This window comes from Prenolepis imparis, unplaced genomic scaffold (assembly GCF_030444845.1).
Source record: "Prenolepis imparis isolate NDT839.2.m4 unplaced genomic scaffold, iyPreImpa1.0 SCAF_7, whole genome shotgun sequence".
Classification (NCBI taxonomy): domain Eukaryota; kingdom Metazoa; phylum Arthropoda; class Insecta; order Hymenoptera; family Formicidae; genus Prenolepis; species Prenolepis imparis.
This window is the reverse complement of record NW_028141165.1, coordinates 4,573,243-4,588,739: the sequence shown is the minus strand read 5'-3', so window position 1 is coordinate 4,588,739 and position 15,497 is coordinate 4,573,243. Positions and strand designations below refer to the sequence as shown.

Below are 15,497 nucleotides of genomic sequence, written 5' to 3'. Positions count from 1 at the left end.
CGCGTAGGCAGTTTTCAAAATTTATATTTCAGATAATTATGTGCAGCGGAGACACGTACGCGATATATCAATATATAAGATATGGAAGAATATTTTTATTACAGATAAATTTTAGATATCTATAGAGAAATGTGATTTTTTTATTCCACTTTTTAGAAAAAAAATATAAAAATTAATTAATATAAAAATTCTTAATGGTATGCGTGACGATATTACACAAAATGAATTGTCTTCTGAATATTATTACTTTTATTTATACTAAAACAACACAAGCGCGCGTTATACGCCCGCGTTATTCCTTGATTTTGTATAAAAAAGAATGATATTTTTAAATAAAGTTTGTTTAAACTCGATTAATTTTTTTTGACAGAAATCAGTCAAACTGATAACTATCAAAAAATATTAATCAAGTTTAAAGTACTGTAACATTTTATTTTAAACATATTATTTTATAATTTTTATTACATACTATTATTTTTAAATATAATTAACAAATTAACATTTTAGTCAGCTGACTTCTGTTAGAAAATATTAATAAAGCGTTAATTTGCTAATTAAATTTTAAAATAACAATAATAGGTTATAAAAATTAAAATAGTAACATGTTGTAAATAATAAGTTATAACATATTATTTTAATTTTTATAACATATTTTTATTGTAAAATTTAATTAGCTAATTAACTCTTTAATCAGCTGATTTCTCTCTGTCAAGAAATATTAATCAAGTTTTAAAAAACTTTATATAAAGATATCATTCTTTTTTATATAAAATCGAGGAATGGCGCGCGCTTGTGTTGTTCTAGTGCATTTAAATGAAAAATGATAGACTATTATTAATATCTGTAGTTCAGATATTAATCAAAACTAAAGATCAAGATAAAGATAATCAAAACTCGTATTATTGAAATATATTTCTTTGTTAATTTTGAGTATGTATATTTACATTTAAAGAGCTAAAAATTATGTGTTTTCTGTATAGATATAACTTTTTCTTTCTAAAAAAATCAAATTTCTATAAGAAATTAATTTATTAATGTCTTAAAAATATTATGCAATTTTTAAGATAAATATGCACTCTTTAAATAGTAAATTAAGAGATAAAGATGCAGAATAAATAATGCATTTAAATGAAAAATGATAAACTATTTTTAATATCTGTAGAATCGTGATATGTAGTTAATCAAAACTAATATTATTAAAATATATTTCTCTGTTAATTTCGAGTGTATATATTTACATTTAAAGAGCTAAAAATTATGTGTTTTCTGTATAGATATAATAACTTTCTCATTCTAAAAATATCAAATTTCTATATGAAAAGTAAATTTATCATTATTTTTTAAAAATATTATGCAATTTTTTCAGATAAATATGCACTCTTTAAATAATAAATTAATTTCTAGAGAGAAAGATGCCAGAATAAATAATTATTTGAATTTTTTATAACATATTTTTATTTCAAAAATTAATTAGCAAATTAACGCTTTAATCAGTTAATATATGTTAAAGTATGTCAACAAATATTAATAAAGTATTAATTTGCTATTTAAATTTTAAAATAATAATATGTTGAAAATATTAAAATGGTAAATATGTTGTAAATAATATGTTATAATATCGCCTTATCTGCGATTATAATATTTTTTGACAGAACATATTATTTAAAATATATTATTATTTTAATTTTTATAATATATTTTTATTTTAAAAGTTAATTAACAAATTTAATTAACGAATTTAATTAACATTTTATTAATATTTTTTGTCAGAAATCAGCTGATTATAGAGTTAATTTGCTAATTAATTTTAAAAATGATAGTATGCTATAAAAATTAAAATAATGTTTTAAATAATGTCATAATTTTTTAAATTCGATTAATATTTGACAGTTATCAGTTGATTTCTATCAAAAAATATTAATCGCAGATATGACATACTATTTACAACATATTCATATTGCTATTTTACATTTTATAACATATTATTATTTTAAAATTGATTTAGCAAATTAACGCTTTATTAATATTTTTTGACAGAAATCAACTGATTAAAGCGTTAATTTGTTAATTAAATTTTAAAATAATAGTATGTAAAAAAATTGTAAAATAATAATATGTTTTAAATAAAATGTTATAGTACTTTAAACTTGATTAATATTTTTTGACAGTTGTCAGCTGATTTCTGTCAAAAAATATTATTCGAGTTTAAACAAACTTTATATAGAAATATCATTCTTTTTTATATAAAATCGAGGAATGGCGCGCGCATATCGCGCGCTTGTGTTGTTCTAGTTTTCTTTTTAAAAAGATATGTTAAGTTGATTCTCGCAAGTATTGTTGCCTCTTTTTCGCGATGTTGATTAGCTGCCTCGATTTGTCTTGTGCGTTATAGCATCGAGAGACTGTCATCGCGAGGGTTAGCAATTTGACAATTTGTCTAAAATAAAATAAAATAAAATAATAATATGTTTTAAATACCTAATATGTTTTAGGCCCGATTGCACCAGCGTTATTTTGGCTTTAAGCGGGACTTAAATATGTGTTTATCTTTATCTTTCTTTTTAAATAAATAAAGGCAAACACATATTTAAGAGTCGCTTAAAACCAAAATAACGTTTGTGCAATCGGACCTTAATACTCTTACAATTAATATTTTTGAATTATCAGCTGATGTCTGTCAAAAGATATTAATCGCGGACAAAGTATATATTATAAGTATATATTATGACATATTATATTATTTACAACATATTATTATAATTGAAATAATAATATTTTGTAAGTAATCTAATATGTTATAATACTTTATCCGCGATTAATATTTTTTGACAGAAATCAGCTGATAACTGTCAAAAATATTAATCGAGTTTAAAGTATTATAACTTGTAACATATTATTTAAAATTTAAAACATAATATTATTTTATTTTATTTTATTTTATTTTATTTTGGACAAATTGTTAAACTATTAACCCTCGCGATGACAGCTCGATGCTACGAACATAACGCACAATGCGAATCTTGACAGTCAATAATCGCGGAAAAGCGACAACAATAAACTTCGATATAAGTATCGACTTTACATATCTTTTTTAGAAAAGGATTTTATTTAATTGCGTTGATTTATTTGTAACAATTATCACGTAAAAGATTGCTTTTATAACAGTATATTTTACAGTAGAAATTATTACATGGTATATCAATAATAATATTAATGTCTAAAGCAATCCTGTGAGAGTCGACAGACATTTACGAATATATGTATGCGGTGTAGATCAAAAACTCGTCGCCATTCTCTTCATAAAGAATTGTACAGTTAATTTAAAACTCAAAACTCTCTTTTTCTCTCTCGCATTCTGGTCCAGCCGCGACCTAGCAGAATCCGCAGGAGAGATTGTGTGTATGTGTATCTTTTTCGCTATGAACCCGGAAACGCTTTGCCTATGCGAAGAAGCGGCGCTGAACCTACAGAGCGGTATATAACTACGGTAGCCTGAGTTCTAAATTCAATTCCGTTGACCTAGATTAGGAGCTACGTGACACGATGGGAGTTCGCAGTTGACTCTCTTCCCTCGTCCTCTCTGTCCTTCTCTTGCTTTCACTGGGCTTTCTCTCGCACACTCTCTCTAAGCGTCTGATAAATTCGTAGATGCACAAGAGTAAATTAGAGGGGAACTTTTGCTTATTAATATATATAACAAGCATATTTAATTTTAATTATTTAATCTTTCCAAAAATTATTTTATAAAATTCCGAAAAGAAAAATACGAGCGTTGAGATAAATCAATGATAGAGAGAAGGCCTTTTCAAATATGCAGAGAACTAAATTGCGTTTTAACTGTCGTTTTTTCATCATCTATTGAGAAAGAATAGAAAGAGAGACAGGAAGAAGAGAGAAGAATTATACGGCTTTTTTTTTATAACACCTAAACGGTCGAGAGGGATTTCTTCTCTCGGAACTATCATTGTCGTCACCGTCGAGGATATCGCGACATGGAAAAGATCGGGAGAGAGCGGCGCCGAGTTAGCGAGAGATCGATGAATAATTTTGGAATAGTGGACGGGCGAAAAGCCATCGATTGAAATTTTCATCAGCCTTTCGCGCGCGCGCGCTCGATTATTTATTCACGGAATAACGAACAGCCGCGACGAACGAGCGAGCGGAGCGGCGAGAGGACCGGGAGATAAAAGGCGATGTCTAGATTCGTTTGAGACATTACCGGCAGTTTACACGCCTTCGCCGTGCAATTTTAAAACGCATTTAAACCTCGGCAAGCTCTCGGAACACGGAATGGAAAGCCGGAAGAAAAAAGAAAGCAAATCCGTCGTGCCAAGACCGTGCGAGAATCTTCCTGATAGGTTGCACGCTTTTTCGTCTTTATTTTTCTCGATAAATATATTTAATAATTGAAAAAAGTATAAGATAATCAGAAGGTCCATGCAGTCGACCATTAATTCACATCTTGTACTTTTTTTCGCCGTGCAATATTTACCGTATTTGGATATTATCTCGATGTTTCGATAGGAACGAGTAGTAGTCGGAGAACGTCTGAAATTTATGCAGCAAAGCGCGAGTCCGTGGAAGGTCGTCGCATTTTATATGCGGTTTTGAACGGCGGAATCGCTCGGGCTTCACGTACATATACGGGATTCGTTTTTGGCGAACAGTCTCCGAGACTCCTTCGTGGCGAAGGAGTGAGAGAGGAGCGGCGATCGGTCGCGAGATCCTGCCGGCGAACGGTTTTGCGCAATCCCTGGCCTTCTCGTCCTCCTTTTCAGCAAATAGCTACCCGGCAAGAAACTTCCAACTCCGGATGTTGCGAGCGTATGGCAACGCGAATATTATATCTATCCGCATCGCGGCTAAATAACAGTTTCTATCAAGCTGACAGATTAAATCCATAGATTCTGGAAACTGTGAATCTGTGATTTTGCGATTCGGAAACTGTTTTCGCGTTAACGACGTCAAAAATTTAATTGATTAACCAAGATAAATAAATTTTCAGGCTTCTCCGTAAATCTTCAATAACTTATCACATATTCTCCAAATTGCTTCCTTCTTAAAAAAAAAGAAAATGTCAATTTATTTTACATTAATTTATATAATTGTCTATTTTCCAAAAGGCTTGAATATGTTATACAGAAACCTTAGATATCGTTTAGGGCTCCCTTGGAATTCCGCGTCCGTCATCGACCCTGTGCCCTTAAAGGCTAACGATATCGGTCAAGCCAAGCTCTCCGTTCGTGCAAGCGACTCACCGTGTGCGGTGAAGATCCTCGCTCGTGTAGCGGTCATACACGTGGGCGCGTACATACACACATGTATATATTCACACGTACACGTTCCGCACACGATAACCTTCCTCACTACATCTAGTCCCGTCCCTCGGTTCGCTATAACCGAGCCGAGAGCGTTTCCGGGGTAAGCGGCAGGCGTCGGTCGGAACCTGCTAAAAATAAGGGGTTGTTGGAGGTGAGGGGTGGGGTACACGTGTCGCGGCAGGGTGGTTCGAGAGCGAGACAGAAGCCGGGTGCCTCGGATATACTACATCCCTTTCGCGCGCACGAGCGTGGGAGGGAGTGGCGGATGAGCCGGGGTAAATCCCGCTCGTGGGTGCGCGGCTGGTCAGGTCAGGGATGGAGCTACAAGTGGTGATAAACGAGGCTGAATCCTCGTTATTACCCATTGGGGAAGAGACTCCGGGAATTCCTGCGGAATTCTGAACGCGCCGACTACTTGCCGCGCCGTTTTTCCGCCTCGCCGATCCCAATCGAACTTGTTGTACTCTCTCTTCCTCTCTTTCTCTCTTTTTCTCTTTCTCTCATATAGGCAGTCATGTTGTGTATCTTCTATTCACGTAAGAGTAGTCACATTCCTCGCTAACTTCACCGGAACAATCAGCGGTCGTGTATATATTTCCCTAAATTAACCCCGCATGCGAATCGAGGGATTGTAAAAGCGAAATTTGCACTCTCCCGATGAGAATGGCCTTTATCATACAATATGCTTGCATGTTTCAATTGCGTTCTTGCATCGATTATATTATATTTGAAATAAGATATTTAAGTTATAGAGGAAGAGAAAAGCAGAAAAAATATGCATAGATGCAATTAAAACGAGCAGATTAAGTGTTTGTCTCGTTGTTATTTCTGTGATACGAGTTTTACTTTTACATGAAAATTCTATACGTGAAACTTTCATTAAAAATAAAATAATATACAATATATATTTTCGTTTGAATTAAAGAAATTGAAGAAACTTTAAAACTTGACATAATACTTTTGACATTTCAGAAAACACACGGTGGCTTTCTCTCAAAAGATTTTCGACGCTTCGAGAATATCTACGATAATATTTTTGATGCAGATGTCAACGCGGAGTCGTTAACGGAGTCCTGGTCTTTTCCAGCGACGATCTTCTCTTTGTAAGTAATAAAGACGACTGAGTGCCAAGTAGAATTAAGTGATGATTATTAGTACCAGACTTTTCTGTATGAATAACGAATGGTATGAATAATTGATAAATCACACGGTGAACGACTTGATGAATGGAGTATAAAAGTTCAAACGAAGTAAAAGACTTTCCGTTCGTCGTATTTTTGCTTTTTCCCTCCCGTTTGATCATTTTATAAATATTTTACCATTATCTTTTTTTTTCGATGTAAAAGCTCATAAAGATGCAACGACGTCTATTAAGCTTTTAACTTTTCCTGGAAAGAGTTATTATATAGAGAGAAGTGTTAGATTAATCTTTTTAACTTTGTATAAAATCAGAAGCTTTACCAACCCCGGACCGCCGGGATTATATATACAATGGTATCTGTCCATTAAACGGTTAAACCTGCTAGGATATTTCGCGCGATATTATCTTGACAGCTCGCCCACAGGTCAGGTCGATGATAGCGCGATATTATTCCTATGCTTTCGTCCTTCTCTTTTATATTCCTTTAAACTGCATCTCTTTGACCGTAATCTTTCATGCAGTTATTTCCTTTTCTTTCTACTCGTTCGAGCTGACGCTCGTTTAAAACTGCAGAATTATTCCACAAGACTTGCGTGTAACGCGCATATGACATTACTTATCGACCGTCCAGCTGGTAGCGAGATGGAGGGATAGAGAAGGAAAGTTTGTCATATAATGAACAAGTGGTCTATATTTTAATACATGTAATATTTGCATTTTCGTGTTAAAAGTTTTTCCATATAATAGAATTTTGATTCACATATTTGAAGTTAATTGCATTAATTAAAGAAAGCTTGTTTTTAGTTTCTATACGCAGTTAAAGATCATATATTATACGATTTTTAATATTTCTTAATTATTTGGACAAACCAATTTTTAGATCCTTTACTTTTCATACGAATGTCTTTTCAATTTTTTAAATATTTTCAATTTGAGCGTCGAAAACATGGTACTTTTGCACGCTGTCGTAAATCAGGAAGCGTCCGATATAACATCCTTCTACCTCGCTACTTTGGACGTCTCGAAAGTCGACAAACGATAGAGAAAAAAGACGGAAAAGTTTGGCCGAACGCCAAGAAATAAACAAGGAAACGGAAACGGTGAAGAAGGGTAACATAAAGAGAAAGGCACCGTCATTGCCATTATCGACGATGTCGTGCGGGTGCCACGCATATAATTGAGGTATCGTTGCGAAGCTCGATACAAACGTCGCGTTAAAGTGCGAGAATCGAAGAGGAATCGCGAGGCATCGAATTGCGTGAAATTCAGTAAATCGAGAGAAGAAATGATAGAGGATGAGTAGCTAAGAATATGCGCGCGACATCGTAGAAAGCAGAAGAAGGGAGAGATGATGCAGAAATGAGAGAAAGAGAGAACAAGCGGAAAATAAATATACGTGCAACAGAGAAAAGAGCTATCGAGCTACGTTTACTTTGCCTTCGTCTCGTATCTCTCGTATCTCAGTCTTCGGGGTAGCTTCGTCAGGTCTCCGGCAATCAAAAGAGTCGACATTCGCTATTCGGAGTGGAGACGAATCTGCCTGTGAAGTCGCAATAAAATTGACGTTAAAAAAGAAAAGAAATGGCGTCGTTAATTTCCTCTCCAGTTTTCTTGCCTCGCGTCTTCTCTCGTTCTCTCTCTTTCTCTTTTTCCGTCATCATAATTAGGGATGCATATTGCAAACTGACTCTGTACTCTCGAGCCCGTTTCGCGCCGCTCTCTCCTGTCGTTCTCGCGCTCAAAAGGACATTACACACTCCACTTTAAAGACCACTGTACAATGACTCTTGAAATTGAAAAAAAACGTCGGACAAATGTGGCGAAAAATTGTCTATTGTCCAGATACGTCGCGACTAATGCTTGATTTCATGCGAATTAAAAGGAAATGGAAGAGTTAAACTTGTCAAGTAATATTGCATTAAGTGATACATTTGTTTTTGTAAATGGAGCATAAATAGGTATAACATATTATTCTTGATATTAAATATCGCGCGATATTGAATTGAATATATTGTTCAACAGTAAAAAGCTGATGGAATGACGAAAACTTTCATCGTTCATGTCAAATTAAATAAATTGTTTCGTTTAATGGACTTAACATTGCATAGATTGACGTTTATCTCAGAAATATCAATCATTATAAGTTACATAAAGTTGTCGTGTTTAAATTAAAAAACTGACTATTTACTATGCTACTATTCGCGTTTGCAGTTCCTCTTTTACGAAAATACCTCGATTCGCCGATCTAAATTTTTGCTTCTAATTAACGACACGCGTTCTTTTGATTTGCCAAATCAAAAAGAACTCGGTAAGAAAGCGTCTAACGATCATCATCTGAGAAAGACAGAAAATTGGTAAATTAGCGGCGAGTAAAGCATGATAGTCAGGAATCTGGATTTGTGTATCGCGATTAACTGTAAAATTGCAAGTACAAAAATCTCGCAATTATTATGATTGAATAATCAACTTGAATCGAGTAGCTTGTGTGCGTGATCTCTCTTGGAATATACGAATTCGCACTTTTCTTTGGAAGCTCGCGATTGTCCGGCCACCACAAAACTATTTTCGACAATTTTCTTTGGAAGCTCGCGATTGTCCGGCCACCACAAAACGATTTTCGACAATTTTGTCATTATATTTACGGTATACACACACGAGGCCAATATTTGTGTTCACGTGAACGATGAATTGGGTAATCAGCGAATGTTTGCGAGCCCTTTCGAAATTCATTAGCGTGCGCTTTTCGTGCGCTCCGGGATGGATAGAGAAGCTGCTCTCGCACTTCGATGACGGACGCGAGAGGATGCGATTTTCATTGCGCAAGAATGAGCGGCGATGAGCGAGTGTGCCAGTTTCCGGGACAAGTCCCTTAAGAACGTGTCGCTCCCGCGAAGTAAATGACACAGCAACGGAGGAGGAATTGGATCATGTAATTCCGATTGGAAAACGAGGACGGAGATGGAACGCCGCCGTCGCCATCGACGAACTCTGAGCCTCTCTGAGCGCGATTATTATACATGGAACGCGGAACTTCGACGAACGATTCGCGTAAATTCGGTTACGGGATCCGGAAGCGCGGATTATTCTCGACAAGCTGGGTAAACGGACGTCAAACTTGGATGGCAGGTGTAAAATGGGAGCGCGCGATATCGATTACGTTTTCCGCGTTTGTTCTCGTTTCGACGTTTCGCCGAAACTGTTACGCGCTCGCTCAAACTCGTCGCGTACGGTAAACTATATTCTTTAACGCGGTGTCGCATTTTTGTCCAAGCTTCTCTAACAAAGCGGCCACAGCAGTTTACAGCGCGATTCCTCCTCGCACGCGTGCATACGTTGTTTTGTATTGTTTCGAATCACCGCCGCGGGGCAAAGGCTGAAACCCGGGAGGGTGCAACGACAGTTTTATATAGAAACGTCGAACGAATCACGGTTGCATAAATTCATCGCGGAATTTCGCAATTTCGTTGTTGGCCGACCAGTTAGCAAACCGACGGGAACAAATCGATGCCCTCTGGGCCCAACAACGCTAAATTAATATAGCTCCCGTCAGACTGCATCGATGATACTCAACAAATTGGTGAAATGATTATTGCGCAGACCGCTGTTATTAGATGCGCGTACACGAAACAAATTCTTTCACGTGAAATTCTCATGCGGAATTAATTTTGCAAGAGGGAATCGAGAGAATCGAGAGAGAGAGAGAGAGAAATTATATCATATGAAATTTAAATTTATGGGGGGAAAGAAGGAGAAAGAAGGATTACGTCTATTAATTCAGTCTTAAGCTTTATACTTTAGATAAAGTATTTCGAATTTCTATTTACTTTTCCAATTATGTTTATATATATTATCGTCTTTTCGATGTTTTTCAACAAATATTTTCAAGAAAGATAATTGCGAAAAAAGCCATAAACGGTTATGTGCCACGTTTCTCTTGATATTGGTTGATTGTTCGATCAAATATATTATAGCGCGTTGTTATCACGGGAGAGGACTCATCAAAAATGATCTGAAATTTTATTTAATATTCCGCGGTCGTTGCGGGGATTTATTTAAGTATAATCGCTTGAATAAAGTCGTCAGTTCATTGTTCATCAGAAGAGTCTGGTCTCGTTTTACGTTACGCCTCGATGACAGCATCGACAACGACGCGGAGAACCCGGCGGCGACGCGGTGTCAAAAGGAAGCTAGTAGGTGTCGAAACTTCCATTTTTCAGTTTTTCCCTCATGCAGGTCGCGCGACTTGTTCTTTTTCTTTCCTTCTGCCGCTCTCGTCGTCGTCGGAGCTTCCCAGGTAGCAGCGAACCGAGCTGTTGCCGCGGGTTGGATCGCGGAATCACACGACGGTCGCAAAAAAAAAAAAAAAAAAGATAGGAGAGAGAAAAAGAGAGAGAACACTTCGTTGAGAAGGATATGAACGCGACAATTAAGTGAAAAACTCGTGCTCAATTTGTGAAAGCTCGGTTTACCCTCTCGCTAGCTTTACGGCACTAACTTTTTTTTTCGACAAGGTGCTTCGAGTTGTCATAGTTCATTTTTCATGTACTTGCCATTATTTTGTTATTAATTTGTATTCTGAATGTTTTCAATTATACGCGCTTATGCCTCGTGTCTTAATTTTATAAAGCTTATAGATGCATCTTTCTGGGGATGCGCTTGAATTTTAAGAACCTTGATATTGTAAACTTTATATTATGTTTTTCCAAAATATTTCTCCCTAAAATAGTTCTCCCTAAATCTATAAAAGTTAATTACTAGAGTCTTTAAATTTTTAATTCCTCAGAATGCTTATTTTCGTTGCATTTTCGTCCGGAGCTAAGTGAAATCAGAGCTAAGCGAAAGCTTTTGACGTGGATCACCCGGCTTTCTCTCTCTCCCTCTCTCTTTCTCTTTTATCCACCTTCTCGTTCCTGCCTTCTCGTTTTCTTTTCTTCTGCGTGCATATTCTCCACTACTTCCACCCTGGTTTATACGTACTTATGAGCTGCTAAGCTTCTAAGCTTGCACTTGACGGCTGGTACATAGTCGGTACTCGGCCGCCGCACGGAAAAGCTCGTGAAGTTTATTAAAGCTCGACTCTCCCGACGGCCAAACGAAAGATTTCATCTGAATATATATTATCAGCTTTTAAACCGACTCGCTCTCTTCCCCGTTGTGACTCCTCCTCTCTTTGGCCGTGCTGTGCGGCTTCTTTTTCCTTCTGGCGGTTCACCGATGTAGTAACCCGACCACTTAGCGATTTCATTGTGCATACATTTTAAATAAGACATCGTCGGATGACGCGGATCTCCTTCTTTACTAAGAGATTTAGTCACGCTAATATTGTTGGAAATGAGGAAAGTATCCACTTCTTGTAGCTAAAGTTTTTGCAATTAGGAAGCTATTTGTCATTTCTTCAGTTTAATTATTTCAATTTCATTTTTGTAAAACAATCAGCGAGTAAAAATCTTTCCTAACAAACTTTATAAAATCGCTGCTGATAATAGTTGATGAAATAAATTTGACGTTTCGTCAAATTTATAGAGTATTATAATATTTATTGCACAAACGAGAAGGAATTTTAAATTTTATCTTAATTTAAATTTAAATTTAAATCTTTAAATAAAAAAATTTATCTTATATCTAAATGAATTAGATATTTATCTCGAATCTTTATTTTTGAGAGCCCGCGAATATAATAATAAAGATAGACACAAAATCAATTCTACGAATATTCTCTTTTATTTCAATTATAATCTTCTTTCTATTTTAATTTTTTAAATTATAATATTAATGTTATTTCTCTCTCTTTCTCTCTCAGTAAATTAGAACATTTTAAATTATATTTTACGTAGGGCTTTTATCTAGAGAACCTTTATCCTATATTAAGAGGCCACAAGTGTGAGCGATGGGCACGCAAAAAGGGTGTCTAACTGCCGATAGTTAGAAGCGCAATGATATAATATTAACATTCTGTAATAATTACGTAAGACAGAGAGGGAGAGAAAGAGAGAGAGATAGAGAAAGTTGCTGTCATGCCTTGTTAATGTCAACCATGCCATTAGACACGCCGTCACTGTGGCTGCGCCGCGATGACAACGACGATAATGAAGACGCAATAGCGATAAGATGATGTACTATTTATAGTTTAATTAAAATAACATAAAAAAAGGCAATGCTCTCTCTTGCGTGATGATTTATCAAATAATGTTTTCGCTCGGAAAGGGGGGTTGGAAGAAGAAGAAAATTAGCAATCGGCTAGTTACTGTGAAACGAAGGGGCATTACATTTTGTACTTAAGCTAGGTCTGAAATTCCGGGATAATTGCGATGCGCTCTCGCGTGTAATCTCGTTTAGTTTTCACCCGTAAATTAATTATTATGAATAATTATATTAGCTAAAATTAAATTAATATTAATAAGCTAATGTTAATGTAAAGAGTTGTGCCTTTCGATACGATTGTTAAGGTTTATACGAAAGAATACATCTTTGATTGGACGGAACAAATGGACGGACCAATCTGCATTTTTTTTCTTTAAAACAATTCCGTAGACCTCTTTGAACCTCTGAGAAATATTGGTATTCCGAGATCCACCGCCTTCCCACAATCATATAAACAGTGTCTGAGAGCGCAACGAGCGCAAAAATGTTTGATGTTGAAGGTACATTCGCCCGTTCGTTATAATGTGCTAAGTTGTCTGCCGGGTAAGTTAATTTGTTGCAAAGATGGTGGATGGATGGAGTGGTTCTCGGAGCACAAAGCGTCTCAAGGTAACGGAATTGCACTCGAAATTGACGATGCATTACGTTCGAAAGGGCTAAAACGTGTATCGAATTTACTTCCGTAACTCTCTCGCACGCGATTGATCTTTATAGAATTATTACATACTCTATTTCTCTCTCTCTCTCTCTCTCTCTCTCTCTCTCTCTCTCTCTCTCTCTCTCTCTCTCTCTCTCTCTCTCTCTCTCTCTCTCTCTCTCTCTCCCGTGAGATGAATAAACTTATTCGCGAGGCAACAACTGCTGACGAATAAAAAAAAAACTTTGACACTGATCGAAAATTATAAAAAGCCCCGGCATTGATTGTAAAAACCGTCACGTAAAGCGATTCTTGAGCAACGACACGAGCCGCGTTACCGGATCGATTTATCGATCGTCCCTCGAAGAATGCTTCGACGCGGAATTATCCTCCGCACTCCTTACGGCCGCGAACACATCGGAAAGTGCGGAAACTCGAAGACGTAAACCACCGGCAAATTTCGGCGATATTCTCGGCGGTCGGCAGGATATCGCGGCTGCGAGTACGACGTCCCGATCCGGGTATCGAGTACACAACGAAGTGGTTCGACGAAGATAAACGGCGCGAACCAAAGGACGGAGACCGAGAAAGCTCCGCTGACGGAAACGGCGAGCGGGAACGCGAAAAGGAGACAGATAGTGGACAAAGAGCAACGGGAGAGAGAGAGGGTGGGGGATGAAAGTTTGAGGAAGGACGAGAGTGTTGCGTGTTCGGCGGGGACGCGAAGAGAGGCCGGGGAGAAGGACACGAGGAAATATAGCGAGCGATCGTATGCAGGTGCACAGGAGAGGATCCGCGTACGGGCGGGTGAGTTGTGCGTACCAATCGGCGGGTGCAGAGTACGGTCCGCAGGCACGCAGGAGGAGGCGAAAACCGGGCACAGCCCCAGGAGCGCGGCGGTGGCTTCCGCCATACGGGGCAAAACCGCCCCACGCCGGACCCGGGAAGCGGCGCGCGTCTGGTTGCGCTGGGTGGCGGGTTGCACTGTCGGGTGGCGCGCGAAAAGGGGGTTCAACTCGACTCGATGTACCAGCGAGCAATAGAGAGAACGCGAGAGAGAGAAATAGGGGTGAGGGGGATGAAGAGGAAGAGGGCAAGAGTCTCTCTCTCTCTCTCTCTCTCTCTCTCTCTATCTCTATCTCTCTCTCTCTCTCTCTCTCTGAGACACGAGGGCGAGAGGATCGCGGGAAAGCAAGGTGGAGGACACGTCGGTCAGGGGAAGGGAAGGAGGGCGAACGCGAAGAGGGTGCGAGAGGGAAAGCTGGAGAGCGACAGGGGTGGTGGTGGTGGTGGTGGTGGTGGTGGTGGTGGTGGTGGTGGCGGCGGCGGCGGCGGCAGCGGCAACGGCGGCGGCGGCGACGATGATCCTCGGGTGGTGCCGGTATAGAGCAGCGGAGGGTTGACGGAGGGATGGCGACGGCGGTGGCGGCGGTGGTAGCGGCGAACATAAAATCCCTCGCACATGCCTGGTGCATTCATTAGGGGGGATGTGCCCGTGCAGCGTACACGTCGACCTGCATCAACGCCACCCTCTCTCTCGGTGCCACCCCTGGCCTCAGTCGCGCTCCGCGGCCAACTTAGTGCACACGCCACTCCGTTGATCCTCCCTGGCGGACTCACTCGCGCTGCTATTCACTGCGCCGTAACCGACGTCTCGCCGTCGTGCGCCAGCCACCCCGAGTATATCGTCCGCGACTATCGAAGCGAGTTCCCGCTAAGATCCCGAGTTCGCTGTGATACGCGCGATACCGTAATTAACGTGTGTCACCTACCCGATCTCGTCTCAATCGTGATTTCGCGCTTCGCGCGAACGGCAAACGATGGCCGAGGCGAGCTGAAAGGACTTTGCGCGCAAAAGCCGAGACGTACGAGTGCGAGTTGATGATCCGAGTGCGCGAAAAAAAGTAAACACACGACGCACACGTCGCGAAGGACTTCCGGTGCAACGAGAGCCTGCGAAGAACCGTGCGGCCACTTCTGAAGAAGCGGTAGAGGGACTTCCTCGTCGTCTTCGTGGAAGATCGCCGACGGAAGATCGTCCATCCCGTCTTCGGCAGCAGCGCAGCGCCCGAAGAGGATCACGTACGACGACGACGCGGCTCTACGCGCCGCCGGAGGCTGCAGGAAGCCGACGGGATTTCATGTTCACGAATTTCAATAAACCAGGTAACGATGCGTCGAAGATCCGCCGACGACGGAGAGTCAAGGCTGCACGGAATCGACGTATCGCGATGATCCTCGTAGCCGTGACGGGACG

The 15,497-nt window shown here is 38.9% G+C and overlaps 2 protein-coding genes across 2 annotated transcripts in view; one reads left to right on the top strand and one right to left on the bottom strand.

The window, feature by feature from the left end:
- Qin (tudor domain-containing protein qin) overlaps positions 1-5,519 on the bottom strand; it is a 153,537-nt gene extending 148,018 nt beyond the window's left edge. The window contains exon 1 of the mRNA XM_083043159.1: positions 5,259-5,519. Coding sequence (XP_082899285.1) covers positions 5,259-5,313 — 55 coding nt within the window. The 5' untranslated portion in view covers positions 5,314-5,519. The remainder of the gene's footprint in view (positions 1-5,258) is intronic.
- LOC145939084 (zinc finger and BTB domain-containing protein 8A-like) overlaps positions 1-15,497 on the top strand; it is a 76,687-nt gene that overhangs the window by 1,862 nt on the left and 59,328 nt on the right. Inside the window, exon 3 of the mRNA XM_083043172.1 lies at positions 6,294-6,424. The gene's annotated coding sequence lies outside the window, so the exon portion shown is untranslated. The remainder of the gene's footprint in view (positions 1-6,293; positions 6,425-15,497) is intronic.